This window comes from Oryctolagus cuniculus, chromosome 10 (genome assembly GCF_964237555.1).
Source record: "Oryctolagus cuniculus chromosome 10, mOryCun1.1, whole genome shotgun sequence".
NCBI classification, from domain to species: domain Eukaryota; kingdom Metazoa; phylum Chordata; class Mammalia; order Lagomorpha; family Leporidae; genus Oryctolagus; species Oryctolagus cuniculus.
The window spans coordinates 66,479,676-66,496,020 of NC_091441.1; the positions used below are offsets into that span (position 1 = coordinate 66,479,676).

General features: G+C 40.5%; 1 protein-coding gene across 21 annotated transcripts in view; it reads left to right on the forward strand.

Moving 5' to 3' along the window:
• Window positions 1-16,345, forward strand: part of ANKRD12 (ankyrin repeat domain 12) — a 144,765-nt gene that overhangs the window by 111,181 nt on the left and 17,239 nt on the right. For 19 of the 21 annotated variants that reach the window (XR_011379433.1, XM_051852132.2, XM_051852131.2 and 16 more), the window contains 2 exons: window positions 1,118-5,814; window positions 15,687-15,785. Coding sequence is in view for 20 of the 21 variants with exons in the window: in XM_051852132.2 (XP_051708092.2) it covers window positions 1,118-5,814; window positions 15,687-15,785 (4,796 nt within the window). In the remaining variant the exon portion in view is untranslated. Of the gene's footprint in view, window positions 1-1,117; window positions 5,815-11,161; window positions 11,325-15,686; window positions 15,786-16,156; window positions 16,341-16,345 lie in introns of those variants that run through there. The other 2 variants (XM_070050479.1, XM_070050480.1) reach the window with 2 other exon arrangements.

Sequence of the window (16,345 nt, forward strand, 5' to 3'; positions counted from 1 at the left end):
GTCTACATTACACTTAAGAAACAGAGCAGCTTTTTTCAAATTAAATATTTATCCAGTTTGTGAATAATCTTGATTATGTAATTGAGGAGTTATATTTCTTTTAAACTTTCTGATTTTGTTCTGAATAGTTGTGTTTCTCATATAATTAAAGCCATCCACCTTTACAAAATGTATTCTCCTCTCTGGGAGTCATGAAATGCCTAATGATATACTAAGAAATATGTTGAAATACAAAACAATCTACAATCTTTACTTAAACCCTTTAAGTTAGTGGCTCTTAATCTTTTGGTGGACAAAAGATCTTAAGTTATTATCTCTCCGGAAAAGGTATACATAAGCATAGGAATTTCCAAAATATTTTAGTAGCTAATATCTAATATTTTCCCTGAATCCACATCCCTGGATTGTGAAACTCTCTTGAGTCTTTCTCATATATATATGGTTATGGGGAGGGAGAGAGAGATATTTTCCATCGTTGGTTCACTGCCCAGATGGCCACAACAACCAGTGCTGGGCCAGACCAAAGCTTGGAGCTTCGGGGTCTGCCATGTGGTCAGGGATCCAGTACTTTGGCCATCAGCTACTGCTTTCCCAGGCCATTAGCAGGGAAATGAATCGGAAGTGAAGTAGCCGGGACAATGAGCTGCCTCCCACATGAGAGTCACGTGCACCGGCTTTACCTGCTGTGGTGAGCCTGTCTTTTATATTTTTATGTTTTATACTGTGAATTTAATGTACGTGTGCTCTTAGAAGTGTCTATAAATCTGATCTATAACACATTAGCAAAATTCTTAAACATTTCTGTTGCATTATTTACATATAAATCAAATTATTTTGTCTGTGATATCAATTAAATGAAACAGTTGTAAATGGCAAATGGAGAAAATAGTATGTTTATATAGACAATAGCACCTGTTTTATCAGTACATACCCTTTGATTCATTTAATCTTAGAACCAAGATACTTAGTCCCATAATAGGCATTCTTCTTGGTTGCATGAAATTCTATGGTATGATATTGTGTTTTATAACATGATATTTATTGTATTAGTAATATTTCTCTTTCTGTTAATTTGACAATTGTGTTTTGACCAACAGATTTTCTTTTCTTACTCTAGATTCTGAAGAGGCTCATTCTGTAAACCCTTCTAGTGTTGATGAAAATATTGACTCCGAAACAGAAAAAGACTCTCTCATTTGTGAAAGTAAACAGATACTTCCCAGTAAAGCACCTCTCCCATCTGCCCTCGATGAGTATGAATTCAAAGACGATGATGATGACGAAATAAATAAAATGATTGATGATAGGCATATTCTTCGAAAAGAACAACGGAAAGAGAATGAATCTGAAGCAGAAAAGAATAGTCTATTTGCAAAACAGGAGAAAACCTTCTACCCTAAATCATTTAAAAGTAAAAAGCAAAAGCCATCTAGGGTTTTGTATTCAAGTACTGAAAGTTCTGATGAAGAAATTCTTCAGAACAAAAAAGTTTCTACTCCATGTTGTATCCCTGAAACATCAAGTTCTGATATACAGACCAAAAAGGAATATGTACTTTCAAGTGAACACAAGCAGAAAGGCAAAGTTAAAAGAAAGTTAAAAAACCAGAACAAAAATAAAGAGAACCAAGAGCTGAAGCAAGATAAAGAAGGGAAAGAAAATACCAGGGTAACGAACTTGACAGTTAATGCTGCACTAGACTGTTCAGAAAAGGCCAGAGAGGAAGGGAGTTTTAGGAAATCTTTTAGCCCAAAAGATGAAACTTCATTACATTTATTTCATATTTCCACTGGTAAATCTCCCAAGCATTCTTGTGGATTAAGTGAAAAACAGTCAATACCACTAAAGCAAGAACATATTAAAACGTGTTTATCACCAGGAAGCTCTGAAACATCATTACAGCCTGATCTCGTTCGATATGATAACACAGAGCCTGAACTCTTGCCAGAAAGTTCAAGTGTAAAATCTTGTAAGCATAAGGAAAAAAATAAACATCAGAAGGATTTCCACATAGACCTTGGTGAAAAATCAAATGCCAAAATAAAGGATGAAGATCATAGTCCAACATTTGAAAATTCAGATTGCACACTGAAAAAAATGGACAAGGAGGGTAAAACTTTAAAAAAGCATAAATTGAAACATAAAGAGAGAGAAAAAGAAAAGCACAAAAAAGAAACTGAAGGTGAAAAAGAAAAATACAAAAACAAAGATGGTGCCAGAGAACCACAGAGAAGCGTGGAATTTGATAGAGAATTTTGGAAAGAGAATTTTTTTAAAAGTGATGAAACAGAAGATCTGTTTTTAAATATGGAACATGAGTCCTTACTGTTGGAAAAGAAATCAAAATCAGAAAAAAACTTAAAAGATGATAAATCAAGCAAGGAAAAGCATGTCTCAAAAGAGAGAAACTTTAAAGAAGAAAGGGAAAAAGTTAAAAAGGAAATTGAGAAATCTTTTAGGGAAGAGAAAGTAAAAGACCTAAAAGAAGAAAGAGAGAATGTACCCGCAGATAAAGAAACAGAATTCAGTTCCTTAGGTATCAATACCAGTGAGGAATCTGTAGGGCTACATCCAGCAGAAAAGGAAATGGACATTGAAAAACAAGAAAAACATATCAAAGAAAGTAAGGAAAAGTCTGAGAGACGATTTCAAACTAAAGAAAAGGATGCTGAGAAAACTGAAAGAAAAAATTCTGAAAAAGAGAAGAAGATAAAGCATGAGCATAAGTCAGAAAAAGACAAATCAGATCTTTGCGAAAGTGTTGACAGAGTAAAAGAAAAGGACAAGCTGTATTCACATCACGCAGAAAAATGCCATAAAGAAGGTGAGAAGACCAAGAGTATTACTCTTAAAAAAAGCGATGATAGAGAGAAAAGTAGGGAAAAGATGGATAGAAAACATGACAGAGAAAAATCTGAAAAAGAGAAGCATCTAGCAGAAAACAAAGAAAAGCACTTGATGGAGAAAAAAAAACAATCAGATAATTGTGAGTATACTAAATCAGAAAAAGGCAAAAGCAAAGATAAAGACAGGGAGGCAGATAAAAAGGAAAAATCTAGAGACAAAGAAAGTGTAAATATATCTAACTCTAAGCACTTACAGGAAGAGAAGAAGTCAAGTATAGTAGACAGTAGTAAAGCACAACATGACAAAACCTTATCCCTTAAAGAGAAAACAAAAGATGAGCCTTTGAAAACTCCAGATGGAAAAGAAAAGGATAAAAAAGATAAAGATATAGATAGATACAAAGAACGAGACAAACATAAAATCCAGCTAAATAGTTTATTCAAACTAAAACCTGAAGTAGATAAGTCTAAACCTAAGTCATCACCAGCATCAAAAGATACTCGACCTAAGGAAAAGAGGTTAGTGAATGATGATTTAATGCAGACAAGTTTTGAGCGAATGCTAAGCCTGAAAGACCTAGAGATAGAACAGTGGCATAAAAAACATAAGGAAAAAATAAAGCAAAAAGAAAAGGAACGATTGAGAAATCGTAACTGTTTAGAACTTAAAGTAAAAGATAAAGAAAAAGCAAAACATGCACTAGCTGAATCCAAAAATAAAGAACTTACCAGATCAAAGAGTTCAGAGATTACTGATGCTTATATCAAGGAGAAACAATCTAAAGATACTGTAAGTAGCAGGTCACAATCTGTTGACACCAAAACTACAGTGAATTTAGGGAAGTCATCCTTCGTTTCAGATAGTAGCTTAAACAGGTCGCCTAGATCAGAAAGTGAAAAGCCAGGTCTCAGCTCTAGATCTGTATCTCTGATCTCTGTTGCTAGTTCAGAAGATTCCTGCCATACTACAGTGACAACCCCAAGGCCTCTAGTTGAGTATGACTCTGACTTCATGTTAGAAGGGTCAGAGTCCCAAATGTCCTTTTCCCAATCACCTTTTTTGCCAGTTGCCAAATCTCCTGCCCTTCATGAAAGGGAATTGGACAGCCTGGCTGAATTGCCAGAGAGGATTAAAACTCCATATGCAAGTAGACTAGCAACATCCCATCTCAGGTCATCTTCTGTAGAAGACATTAAACTAATTATAAGTGAGGGGAGACCTGTAGAAGTTCGAAGATGCAGCATGCCATCTGTCATTTGTGAACACACAAAACAATTCCAAAATGTATCAGAAGAAAGCAATCAAGGTAGTTTATTAGCTGTGCCAAGAGATATTTGTCCTTCTCCCAAACTGGAGGTGTCTTCAAACGTGCCTGAAAAAGACCTTTCACATATGTCCCATGTACATTCCAGTTTTGCAGCCTCACCAACCAGATCTGTAAACAGCAAATATATTTCAGCTGATACCAATGTTATCAAGAGTACTGCTTCAGTGGGCACTTTAATGGACAGTCCTGTGCATTCAGAGCCATCTAATCAGGTTGGTGTGATCCAGAATAAATCTTGGGAGATTCCTGGTGATAGACTGGAATCGTTAAGCACCAGTGATGTTATCTGCCCAAATTCTAGTATGCCTGATCAAGATTCCTCTGTGCAGGGTTTTTGTAACTCTGAAAACAAAATACTCAAAGAACAGAATGCTGATTTTTTATCCCTGCACCAGACTGAACTGCCAGGAAATTCATGTGCTCAGGATCCAGCATTTCTGCCTTCACAGCAACCTTGCTCTTTTGCCAGCCAACCACTTTCAGATGCTGAATCGATTTCTAGACATATGTCTTTGTCATACGTTGCCAGTCAAGAACCAGGTATTTTACAACAGAAAAATGTTGTTCAAGTTATAAGTTCTGTTTTAGAAACTGATAACGAATCTTTAAAAGATGTAGAGAATAATTTTGTTCTAGATGTTCAGAAGACAGATACCTTTATCCCAGTATACTCTGAAAGCACCGTTCAGGAAGCAGCACCAAACTTTGAAAAGGCTAATACTTTACCCGTAGTGCCATCAGAAAAGGATTTAAATGGAAGTGATGCTGTCTCCCAGTTAAATACACATTATGCATTTAGCAAACTAATTTACAAGTCTTCCAGTGGCCATGAAGGTGAGAATATTACAACTGATGTTCAGATTATTTCACACGAAAGAGAAAACAAACTGGAGAGTTTGGTTTTAACAGACTTGAATAAGTGTGATTCTGAGTTATTGAATGAAGGGATGCCAAAAGGAAACCTCAGTGAACAAGATCATCCAAAACATTGTCCTGAAGGTGAAAAGTGTTTGCTTCCCATTGATGATGAGGAATCTCAGCAAAGCACTTTATCAACTATGGAGAACCACTTACAACAGTCAGCTCAACCAGAAATGCATAAGTATGGCCAATTGGTTAAAGTAGAATTAGAAGAAAATGCTGATGATGACAAAGCTGAAAATCAAATCCCTCAAAGAATGACTAGAAACAAGGCAAATACAATAGCAACTCAAAGCAAACAGATTCTTACTAGCTGTACAGTGTTATCAGAAAAAGACAGTGAATCCTCATCTCTTAGAGGAAGAATAAGATTAACTGAAGAAGAAGATCCTCAAATTCATCATCCACGGAAAAGGAAAGTGTCACGTGTACCTCAGCCTGTGCAAGTGAGTCCCTCTTTACTACAAGCAAAAGAGAAAACTCAGCAGTCTCTAGCAGCCATTGTAGACTCTCTGAAACTCGATGAGATTCAGCCATATAGTTCAGAGAGAGCAAATCCATATTTCGAATATTTGCATATAAGGAAAAAAATTGAAGAAAAGCGCAAGTTGCTATGTAGTGTTATTCCTCAAGCACCTCAGTATTATGATGAATATGTAACATTTAATGGATCATATCTCCTGGATGGAAACCCCTTAAGCAAGATTTGTATTCCTACAGTAAGTAACACTGTCGTTTGATACCCATGTATAATACAAACCATGTATGTAATTTTAAGTTGTCTAGTCACATTTAAAATGTTAAACAGATAAAATTGTATTTAACCTAATGTATCAAAAATACTACTTCAAAATGTAATAATACAGAAAAATTAATGGATATTTACTTTTTTTAACTAAATCTTTGAAATCTGGTGTGCTTTAGCACATTTCAATACAACTAGCTACATATCAGATAATGTTCAGTAGCATTGTGTGACTTGCGGCTGCCTTATTGGGCAGAACAGTTCTGTAGTATTTGCTTTTCCTAAACTGCTTTTTTCCCTTTCCCTTTTACCCAAAATAGGTATGTTTTTATTTCTTTGAAAGGCTTATGCCTCTACATATGCTTTTGATTCCATTCTTTCCTGAACCTTCCTCTATTAGAATACAGTTTTCATTCTGTGTTGTTTTTCGGTATTTGAAAGCATGTTTGAGTCTCCTCAGTTCCGGGAGGACGCAGTTTTCCCTTGACTAGGCCAGTTCCTGGAACTCAGCCTGTCTCCTCTGCACTCCTTGCCCTTGGAGAGTAGTCTGTGCTTGATATTTCAGACTCATTTCCTACTTCCTTAACTACCAAGCAGAGGCAGAGATCACTGAGCTCATCACTCCTACATGCACCGGTCTCTTGCCATTTTTCTCTAGAATTTGACATTGTGACCATCTAATCCTTCATGGAACCCTCCCCATCCTGGTCTTAGATCCTAGCGCTCTCTGCTGGTTCCTCTGCCTCACTGACTAAACATTTTCTGTTTCTTATAATGACTCCTTTTCTTCATGCACTCTTTAAATATGAGTTCTCTAGTGATCCACTCTTCAGTCAGCTTTTTGCTGTTTGTGCTTTTCAACTGTGTGAATTATTTGTATAGTTTCATCAGTTTTCCAGGTGCCAATTAGTCTCCAAAAATTCTTAACCAGCCATATTGTCTTTGTTGACCTCCAAAGTCCAATATTAATGTCTTCTGGGCATTATTACCTAAATGTTCTTTACATACCTTGTCACAAGTTGGGTTCCCCCAGAAGCAGACAGATTGTGTGCATAAGGTTTGTTGGTGAATGTTATCAGTAGTAAATGTGTGAGGGAAGCAGAATTGGGCAGAGCAAAGGAACAGTGACTTCAGCTAAACCCAGAAGAACTCTGGAGTAAAATGGTGATCCTTCTTCTTCATGGTGTGCCCTCAGGGTGGGCGCATGCCCTTGGCCACCCAACACTCTTCCCTAGAATTCTTCAGGAGAGACTCCAGTGAGAGCTGGCAGCCACCAGCACTCCTATAGCTGGAGAATATGAATTGCTTAGTCCTGCACCAAGACCTCAAACTTTTAATATGTGCCATGACATGGTTTGCCTGTCTCATCCTCAAAAACAAGACTGCTGTTGTTAGTGATGATACTAAAGTAGAAAAATGATCAGCCATCAAATTCTAAACTCTGTGTCTTGGAATGCTTCCAAACCTGTACTGTACCAACCACTACCTTGGTTTAGAGCCCATGTTATCTTTCACTTAGCTCATTGGAGCAATAAGAAGCAATTTCCATAATTCAATACCTAACCTGTAATTTGCTGGTTTCCCATTGCTGAGAACTTAATGTCGAAACGTTAAGTATAATATAGCATACATTTTCTGGTTTGGCCCTAGTGTATGCCTCCTGCTTCAGTTTCTCACTGCTATTTCCAAACTCACCTGGTAGCTCAGCAAAATGGAACAGATTCTTCTACAGGAATATCTGGTTCACTATTTTTTATACCTTTGCTGTTCCATCTCTCTGAGATGTTCTCACTTGACCCCTTTCTCCATCCTTTTCCATGCCTTGGTTCTACCTGTGATGTCACCTGTACATGCAGTCTTGTCGAAATAAAATTACTTGTATTTCCCTTATACCCCCTTTATGATGTAGTTAATCATATACATATCTGCATCATCTTCTGATTAAAGGCTAAGATACAACTTATCTCCTGTAGAATGAGTCCCATTTTATCTTCAGTCCTGAATACACTACTAGTGTCCATAACCATGTTTCTAGCATCTTCTGGAGTTCTCTTGAATGTCCCACAAGATCCTAAAATTCTTATGTTAAATACCTAACCCATTAATCTTATCTCAAATGTGCTCTTTTTGCCTTGTATACTGTAATTACTGTCATTTTCTGCTAATTTCCCATACTGGGAACCCAAGCTTCCTCTTTCTTTCTTTCTTTCTCCTTTTTAATCAAATCAGTCATGTTGATTCATCTCACTTGTTTTCCCTTTTCTTTATTACCATTGCCAGGCCAGGACTTAATTACCACCTTAAACTTTTCATCTAAATATGTAAATACTTAATATTCATTTATTGTATTGCATATACAAATAATTCATGTCTATACGCTAAGCATTGTACTAGTAACTTGATGTCAGAGATGAGCAAAACAGATATGGTGAGTTGCTGTCGTAGGTCTATAGTCCTGCTCTCTTCTCAGTCCAGTTTTTTTACTGTCTGGGTTCATTATAAAACACAGAAGTGACTATGCAACTATTAGACTAAACATCTTCAAGGGCCCCTAGTTTGCCCTCTAACGCCTATAGGTTAGAGTCCCAGTTCCTTATCATTGCACGCAAGAACCTTCCCTTACTTGTCTGGGCTTAGCTCTAGCTACTACCACTACTGTACGTGACTGCTGTATCTGGAGTCCTCAGACTACTCAGTGTTTCACATCATGTCTTTGCATATGTTGTTCTGTTTTTCACGGCCCAGTTCAGAGAACATCAAGAAGATAGAAGGTTTTTTTTTTAGTCCCACATCCACAGAATATGACTGCTAGCACCTTTTAAATCTTCTTAAAAGATGTATTTATTTAGCAAGAGTAGTAGGTTAAAAATAGTATGAGTTGTAAATAAATGTTCATTTACAGATACTTTTTCAGCAAAATTATATTAATAATTTAAGGAATATAAAAGTAACCTTTTGTTTAAATATTGATGTACTTGGGGCCAGTGCTGTGGCGTAGTGAGTAAAGCTACTACTTGCCATGCCAGCATCCCATATGGGTGCCATTTGGAGTCTCGGCTGCTTTCACTTCCGATCCAGCTCTCTGCAATGGCCTGGGAAAGCAGTAGAAGATGGCCCAAGACCTTTGGCCCCTGCACCTGCATGGGAGGCCCAGAAGAAGCTTCTGGCTCCTGCCTTTGGAGCGGCACAGCTCTGGCTGTTGGAACCAGCTGGGGAGTGAACTATCCAATGGAAGAGCTAGCTCTCACTCTCTCTTGCTCTCTCTCTCTCTCTCTCTCTCTCACGCTCAGCACAGCTCCGGCCATTGCGGCCATCTGGGGAGTAAACCAGCAGATGGAAGACATCTCTCTCTCTCTCTCTCTCTCTCTCTCTCTCTCTCTCTCCTTCTCTCCTTCTCTCCTTCTCTCCTTCTCTCCTTCTCTCCTTCTCTCCTTCTCCTTCTCCTTCTGTGTAACTCTGACTTTCAAATAAATAAACAAATCTTTTTTAAAAAAGATTAAAGATTTATTTATTTATTTGAAATATTTATTTGAAAGAGTTACAGAGAGGCAGAGGCAGAGTTCACTTTGGGGTTCACTCCCTCAATGGCCACAATGGCCAGAGCTGCGCTGATCCAAAGCCAGGAGCCAGGAGCTTCTTCCAGGTCTCCCACACGGGTGCATGGACCCAAGCACTTGGGCCATCTTCCACTGCTTTCCCAGGCACATGAGCAGGGAGCTGGATCGAAAGTGGAGCGGCCATGTCTTGAAACAGCACCCATAGGATGAACAGCACTCCATAGGATGCCAGCATTGGAGCTTTACCCACTACACCACAGTGCAAGCCCATAACATTTTTGTTCCTTTTATTCTCTGACTTTATTTCTCCTTAATGGTTAAGGAATTTTAACTGTAACAAGCAGTATCATAGGCTTGAAATATAGATAGAACCATAGGAAACACATTTAAATTACAACTTCGGGAGCCGGCAGCAGCGGATTAACGCCCTGGCCTGCAGCACCAGCATCCCTTATGGGCGCCGGTTCTAGTCCCAGCTGCCCTACTTCCTATCCACCTTTCTTCTATAGCCTGGGATAGCAGTAGAAGATGGCCCAAGTCCTTGGGCCCCTGCACCCCCGTGGGAAACTCAGAAGCTCCTGACTCCTGGCTTCGGCTCAGTGCAGCTCCGGCTGATGCAGCCATCTGGGGAGTAAACCAGTGGATGGAAGACCTCTCTCTCTGTCTCTACCTCTCTCTGTAACTCTTCCAAATAAATAAATAAATATTAAAAATAAAGAACTTGGTACAAACTATTTCAGTAAAGGTTCGGATAAACAGTGTTAGGTTGTCTTAGTACAGTCTACCTTTTATATGTATGTGTACATAAATATGGAGAGAGTGAATGTTATGGTGTGTACTGTCACCTCTTATTCTGCCAAGATTACATAACACAAATTTTATTCCCTCTAAGCAATTGCTTTTGATTATAATGGAGTTTAGTTATAGCACATGTTATTTCAAATGAGGCTATAAGCAGAGCTGAGAAGTATTTCTGGATGTAGGGTGGAGTTTTTTTTATTTGAAACGCAGAGTTACATAGAGGCAGAGAGAGAAAGCGCGCACTTCCATTTGCTGGTCACTCCCCAAATGGCCACAATGGCCAGAGCTGGGCCGATCCAAAGCCAGGACCCAGGAACTTCTGGGTCTCCCACGTGGGTGTAGGGACCGAAGGACTTGGGCCATCTTCCCAGGCACATTAATTTTTATTTATTTTATGTTTTTATTTGAAAAGCAGAGAGAGGAGAGAGATATTCCATCTGCTGGTTCACTCCCTAAATGCCTTCAGCAGCCCTGGCTAGGCCAGTTGGAGCCAGGAACTTGGAACTCCAAGTCTTCCATGTAGGTGGTATGGACGTGAGCCATCTTCTGCTGCTTCCTCAGATGTGCAATAGCAGGAAGCTAACAAGAATAACGTAAACCCTCCCTTGAAGCAGGTTGAAATACAACACATATGCCAAAGTTTATTAAAAACCTTAAAACACTGTGGAAGGTATGTGTAGCAGGTTAAGCCACTGCTTGGGATGCCCACATCCCATATCAGTGAGCCCTGGCGACTCTTATTTCAGATCCACCTCCCTGTTAATGCACCTGGGCAACAGCATTTGATGGCATAAGTATTTGAGTTCCTGTCACCCACATAGGAGACCCAGACAGAGGTCCTGGCTCTTAGCTTCAACCTAGCTCAGCCACAGCTGTTGGGGCTATTTGGAGTGCACCAGTGGATGGAAGATTTATATGTCTTCCAGACTGCCTTTCATATAAATAAATCTTGTGTTTAAAAAGTTCTATGCAGGGGCCGGTGCTGTGGCATAGCAGGTAAAGCCGTCACCTGCAGTGCCAACATCCCATATGGGCACTGGTTCAAGTCCCGGCTGCTCTACTTCCGATCCAGCTCTCTGCTATGGCCTGGGAAAGCAGTAGAGGATGGTGCAAGTCCTTGGGCACCTGTACCTGCGTGGGAGACCCAGAGGAAGCTCCTAGCCGGCCATTGCAGCCAATTGGAGAGTGAACCAACAGATAGAAGACCTCTCTCTTTCCCTCCCCCTCCCTCCCTCTCTCCCCTCCCCCTCCCTCCCTCTCCTCTCGATGTAACTCTTTCAGATAAATAAATCTTTAAATAAAATAAGAAGTTCAATGCAGATTTAAAGAGTCGTCATTATTTTATATAGTTCCAAGTGACTTCAGGGTTTTTGGGTTTTGTTTTTGTTTTTGTTTTTTGTTTGTTTGTTCCTTTCTTCCATTGGTTCACTCCCCAAATGGCCGCTACGGCCAGTGCGCTGCGCCAATCCGAAGCCAGGAGCCAGGAGCCAGGTGCAGAATCCGGCACCCCAACCGGGACTAGAACCCAGGGTGCCAGCACCACAGGCAGAGGATTAGCCAAGCGAGCCTCGGCACTGGCCGACTTCAAGGTTCTTACATGAACTCCAGCCTTGTTCATCAATGGCTGTGCTTTTTGAGTTGCTAGACTAAAATGCATTTGTTCAAAATTTAATTTAAAAGCCAGGATCACTTTAACACTACACTTTATTTTTCTTTCTAGTATCGTTTTATCCATGTGTTTCTCCTGACTAGCTATTTGACATTTTATAAAAGTAAGTTTTCCTCACATTTTTTTTTTTTTTTTTTTTTTTGGACAGGCAGAGTGGACAGTGAGAGAGAGAGAGAGAGAGAAAGGTCTTCCTTTTGCCGTTGGTTCACCCTCCAATGGCCGCCGCGGCCAGCGCGCTGCGGCCGGCGCACCGCGCTGATCCGATGGCAGGAGCCAGGAGCCAGGTGCTTTTCCTGGTCTCCCATGGGGTGCAGGGCCCAAGCACCTGGGCCATCCTCCACTGCACTCCCTGGCCACAGCAGAGGGCTGGCCTGGAAGAGGGGCAACTGGGACAGAATCCGGCACCCCAACCGGGACTAGAACCCGGTGTGCCGGCGCCGCTAGGTGGAGGATTAGCCTAGTGAGCCGCGGCGCCGGCCAGTTTTCCTCACATTTTTAAAAAAATTTATTTATTAGAGAGAGTTACAGAGGAAGAAAGTGAGAGAGAGGTCTTCCATCCACTGGTTCACTCCCCAAATGGCTGCAACAGCTAGAGCTTAGCCGATCAGGAACCAGGAGCTTCTTCCAGGTCTCTCATGTGGGTGCAGGGGCCTAGGTACCTGGGCTGTCTTCTACTGTTTTCCCCACCCATAGCAGAGAGCTGGATTGGAATAGGAGCGGCAAGGACACAAACCGGCACCCATATGGGATTCTAGTGCTGTAGTCGGAAGCTTAATATGCCACAGTGCCGGCCCCTTCCTCACGTTTCTGTGCTCTAACTATAAAACCCATTACCATCCTCAGAGTCAGTTTAAGTATTTATCCCTCCATTAAATTTTTTCTCACAGTTTAACTGAAATGCTGTCGTTTTTTTTTCTAGGTAAAATAAAAAATTTAAAGAAAAAAAATAAAATGGCAGGCCAAATTCCCAAAAATCAAATGAACAAGGAGCAAAAGAGACTTCGTAATGTGGTATCTACTATAGCCACTGATAACACACTCTACAGAGACCTTACCCAGGGATTCTAAGAATGGGTGATACTGGGAAGTATCAACAGTCAGTCAGTCAATCTCCCTCCCTCTCCCTCTCTCTCTCTCTCTCTCTCTCTCAAATTTTAAAATAAATATATTTCGGGGCCAGCACTGTGGTGTATTGGGTAAAGCCTTACCTGCGGGGCTGGCATCCCATGTGGGTGTCAGTTCAAGTCCCAGCTGTTCCACTTCCGATCTAGCTCTCTGCTATGGCCTGGGAAAGCAGTGGAGGATGGCCGAAGTCCTTGGGCCCCTGCACCCACGTGGAAGACCTGGAGGAGGCTCCTGGCTCCTGGCTTCGGATCAGCACAGCTCAGGCCATTGCAGGCATATGGGGAGTGAACCAGTGGATGGAAGACCTCTCTCTCTGTGCCTTACCTTCTCTATCTGTGTAACTCTGACTTTCACATAAATAAATAAATATTTTAAAAATCAAGACATTTTTAAACTAGTTCAGGGCCAGCATTGGCGTAGTGGATGGGTAAAGCAGCTGCCCATGGTGCCAGCCTCCCACATGGGCACCGGTTCGAGACTCAGCTGCTCCACTTTTCATTCAGCTCCCTGCAAATGTGCCTGAGAAAGCAATGGAAGATGGCCCAAGTGCTTGGGTCCCTGTGCCCACCTGAGGGACCTAGAAGAAAATCCTGGTTCCTGGCTACAATGTGGCACAGCCCTGGCCATTGCGGCCATTTGGGAAGTGAACCAGCAGATGGAAGATCTCTGTCTCTCCCCTCCTATTTCTAACTCTACCTTTAAAACAAATTAATCTTTTTTAAAAAAGAATAAGAAATTTGCTCTCCTTAAGACTTCTTAAAACCTTTAATATGTTAGTTGGTAGACTAATAAGACTAACTTGTTGGAACCATTTCCCTGAGATCATCTCTGGAGACCCAATGTTCTTGGAACATACTTTAGGAAAAGCTGGTTTTCAGAGTAGACTGCAACATTTATTACTTTGCCCCTGCTGATCTTTCCATCCTCATATCCTACCATTCCATACCCCAGATTTGGTGTCTAGGAACTCAAGACTGCCTGAGACCACCTATGGATTCTATACTGTGTCTTTGTTTCATGTCTTGAGTCCTGTGTTTGGGAATTAATTCCCTCCCTTCTTTGCCACAGTGACTCATTTCTCTCATTACTCTGGTTCTTCCCTTAAGGTGGAGCTCAGGCATTACTCTCCCTAGAAGCTTTCTGTGTTCCTTGACCTAACTACAGGCCTTTGTGATTTTGCAAAACTCCATCAGTAGCACCAAACCATCTACTGCAGCTCTTGTTGAATCTAAAGCAATTCAGTTCATAGAACATAGAAATTAAGCCAATGTATTACTGTGATCAGAGATCTGAAAAGGGATCAGGCTCAGTAAGGTGGCATCCACATTTCCCACATTATGAATCAACTCATTTGACCTCACAGGCTTTTCAGCCTGCCGTAATTCCTGTGCACTGATTATAGAGTCTTAGTAGACCCATGTTTGGTTCTTTGTAAGAAGTTTTCGTATATGTTGTACAATTCCTAAGGCACCACATCAAGAAGTAGATAATACCTGAATATCCGATTTTCATATGAAGTTGATGGTTAAAACTTTCAGAAGACCCAAGTAAGTAATTTTACCATGGCATTCAGACTTGAGAGATCTTATTTTACTGAATATGCTGACGATAATTTTAAGCAAAGAAAAGAAGGGGGAAACACATATTCATGGCTCATAACTGACTTTTGCCAATACTTGGAAGTCTCTTTACATTAATAGTGGAGCTCTTGCATAGATAGTCAACCACTTTAACCTTTTGGCATTTACCAGAAAGCACAGTCCAGCATCCTATCAAATTAGAATTGAACCATTGAGCTTTTTTGAGTATGGATAGACAAAGTTATATGGGAAATCATGTAATAATAAGTTTTGAAAAACCATTAAAGAAGCCGGCGCCGCGGCTCACTAGGCTAATCCTCCGCCTTGCGGCGCCGGCACACCGGGTTCTAGTCCTGGTCGGGGCACCAGATTCTGTCCCGGTTGCCCCTCTTCCAGGCCAGCTCTCTGCTGTGGCCAGGGAGTGCAGTGGAGGATGGCCCAAGTGCTTGGGCCCTGCACCCCATGGGAGACCAGGAGAAGCACCTGGCTCCTGCCATTGGATCAGCGCGGTGCGCCGGCTGCAGCGCGCTGGCCACGGCAGCCATTGGAGGGTGAACCAACGGCAAAAGGAAGACCTTTCTGTCTCTCTCACTGTCCACTCTGCCTGTCCAAAAAAAAAAAAAAAAAAAAGTTAAAGAATTTGATCTACTTTTATATGAGGTAGTTCCACAAAATGTAACTCAGGACTTTAGTGTATTTTTATCTGTCTGCAAAAACACTTAACTGTACAGATCCCTCGGCTGCTGTAGTCTTCAGAAGTATTTGTTCTCTGTGCATACCAGCTCTTCTGTTCTTGTGACTTCTTCCTCAGTCCCTCCCTAAGTGATCATATACTAATACTCTAAAGAGAGTCTCTCCATAGTAACTTCCTTGGTCTCTCTAATTTGTTCTTTAAAATTTGTTGTAGCCTTAGAATCAAAATATCTAAGTGTACTAGAGTGCTCTGATGTGTTTCAGATAGAATTGGATTGACAGAGAAATAACAGTTGTATAACTGGTATTGTGTTTGTCACAAAACATCAAAATTTAAGTAATACACTAAATGAATTTGATTTTAAAAGAATAGCTCATTATTATAAATAAAACTTATTTTTAATTATATTTTTTCAATTAGATTACACCACCACCTTCATTGTCAGATCCACTTAAAGAACTGTTTCGGCAACAGGAAGTTGTAAGAATGAAACTACGTTTGCAACACAGCATTGAAAGGGTAAGATTTGTTTATATTTATGCTAACAATAGCAAATTCATGTGTTTTTGTGAATTTTTTGTTAGTAGATTTTTATTTAAAACCATTTTGAGAAACGGTTTTTTTAATCTTGTGCTTATTCAATTAGATGGAGAATTTTAACTCCATTTTAGGATAGCTGCTCCCATATTACAATTCATGTTGAATATGTTTTTAATTTATAAAGGTCTCTGGTAATTTCTCTTCATTTATTGATTTTGTACAGCTGTCGCAGTAGATTCCTAATGGGTCATTTGGCTTTCTTCATTTTAAATCATTGTTTTTTGTGTACCAGCCTACTTTAGGGCCAAAATGTAGAACACTTACAAAAGCTGTCCTAGTTGTCCTTTTAGGTCTGCCTCACCACCTGCTTTCCAGTGGTTAATCTTGACGTGAATTGACAGGACAAGCCGATGTTCCCTGGTCAGTGCTGGGGACTTATGTTTTTGCTGCTCCCCTTACCATGGTTTGAGTCTGGACAGTGCCACAGCCTCTCAGGGTACCTTGGTCTATGGAGCCTCTGTAGTGCCGGAGTTCAGGCT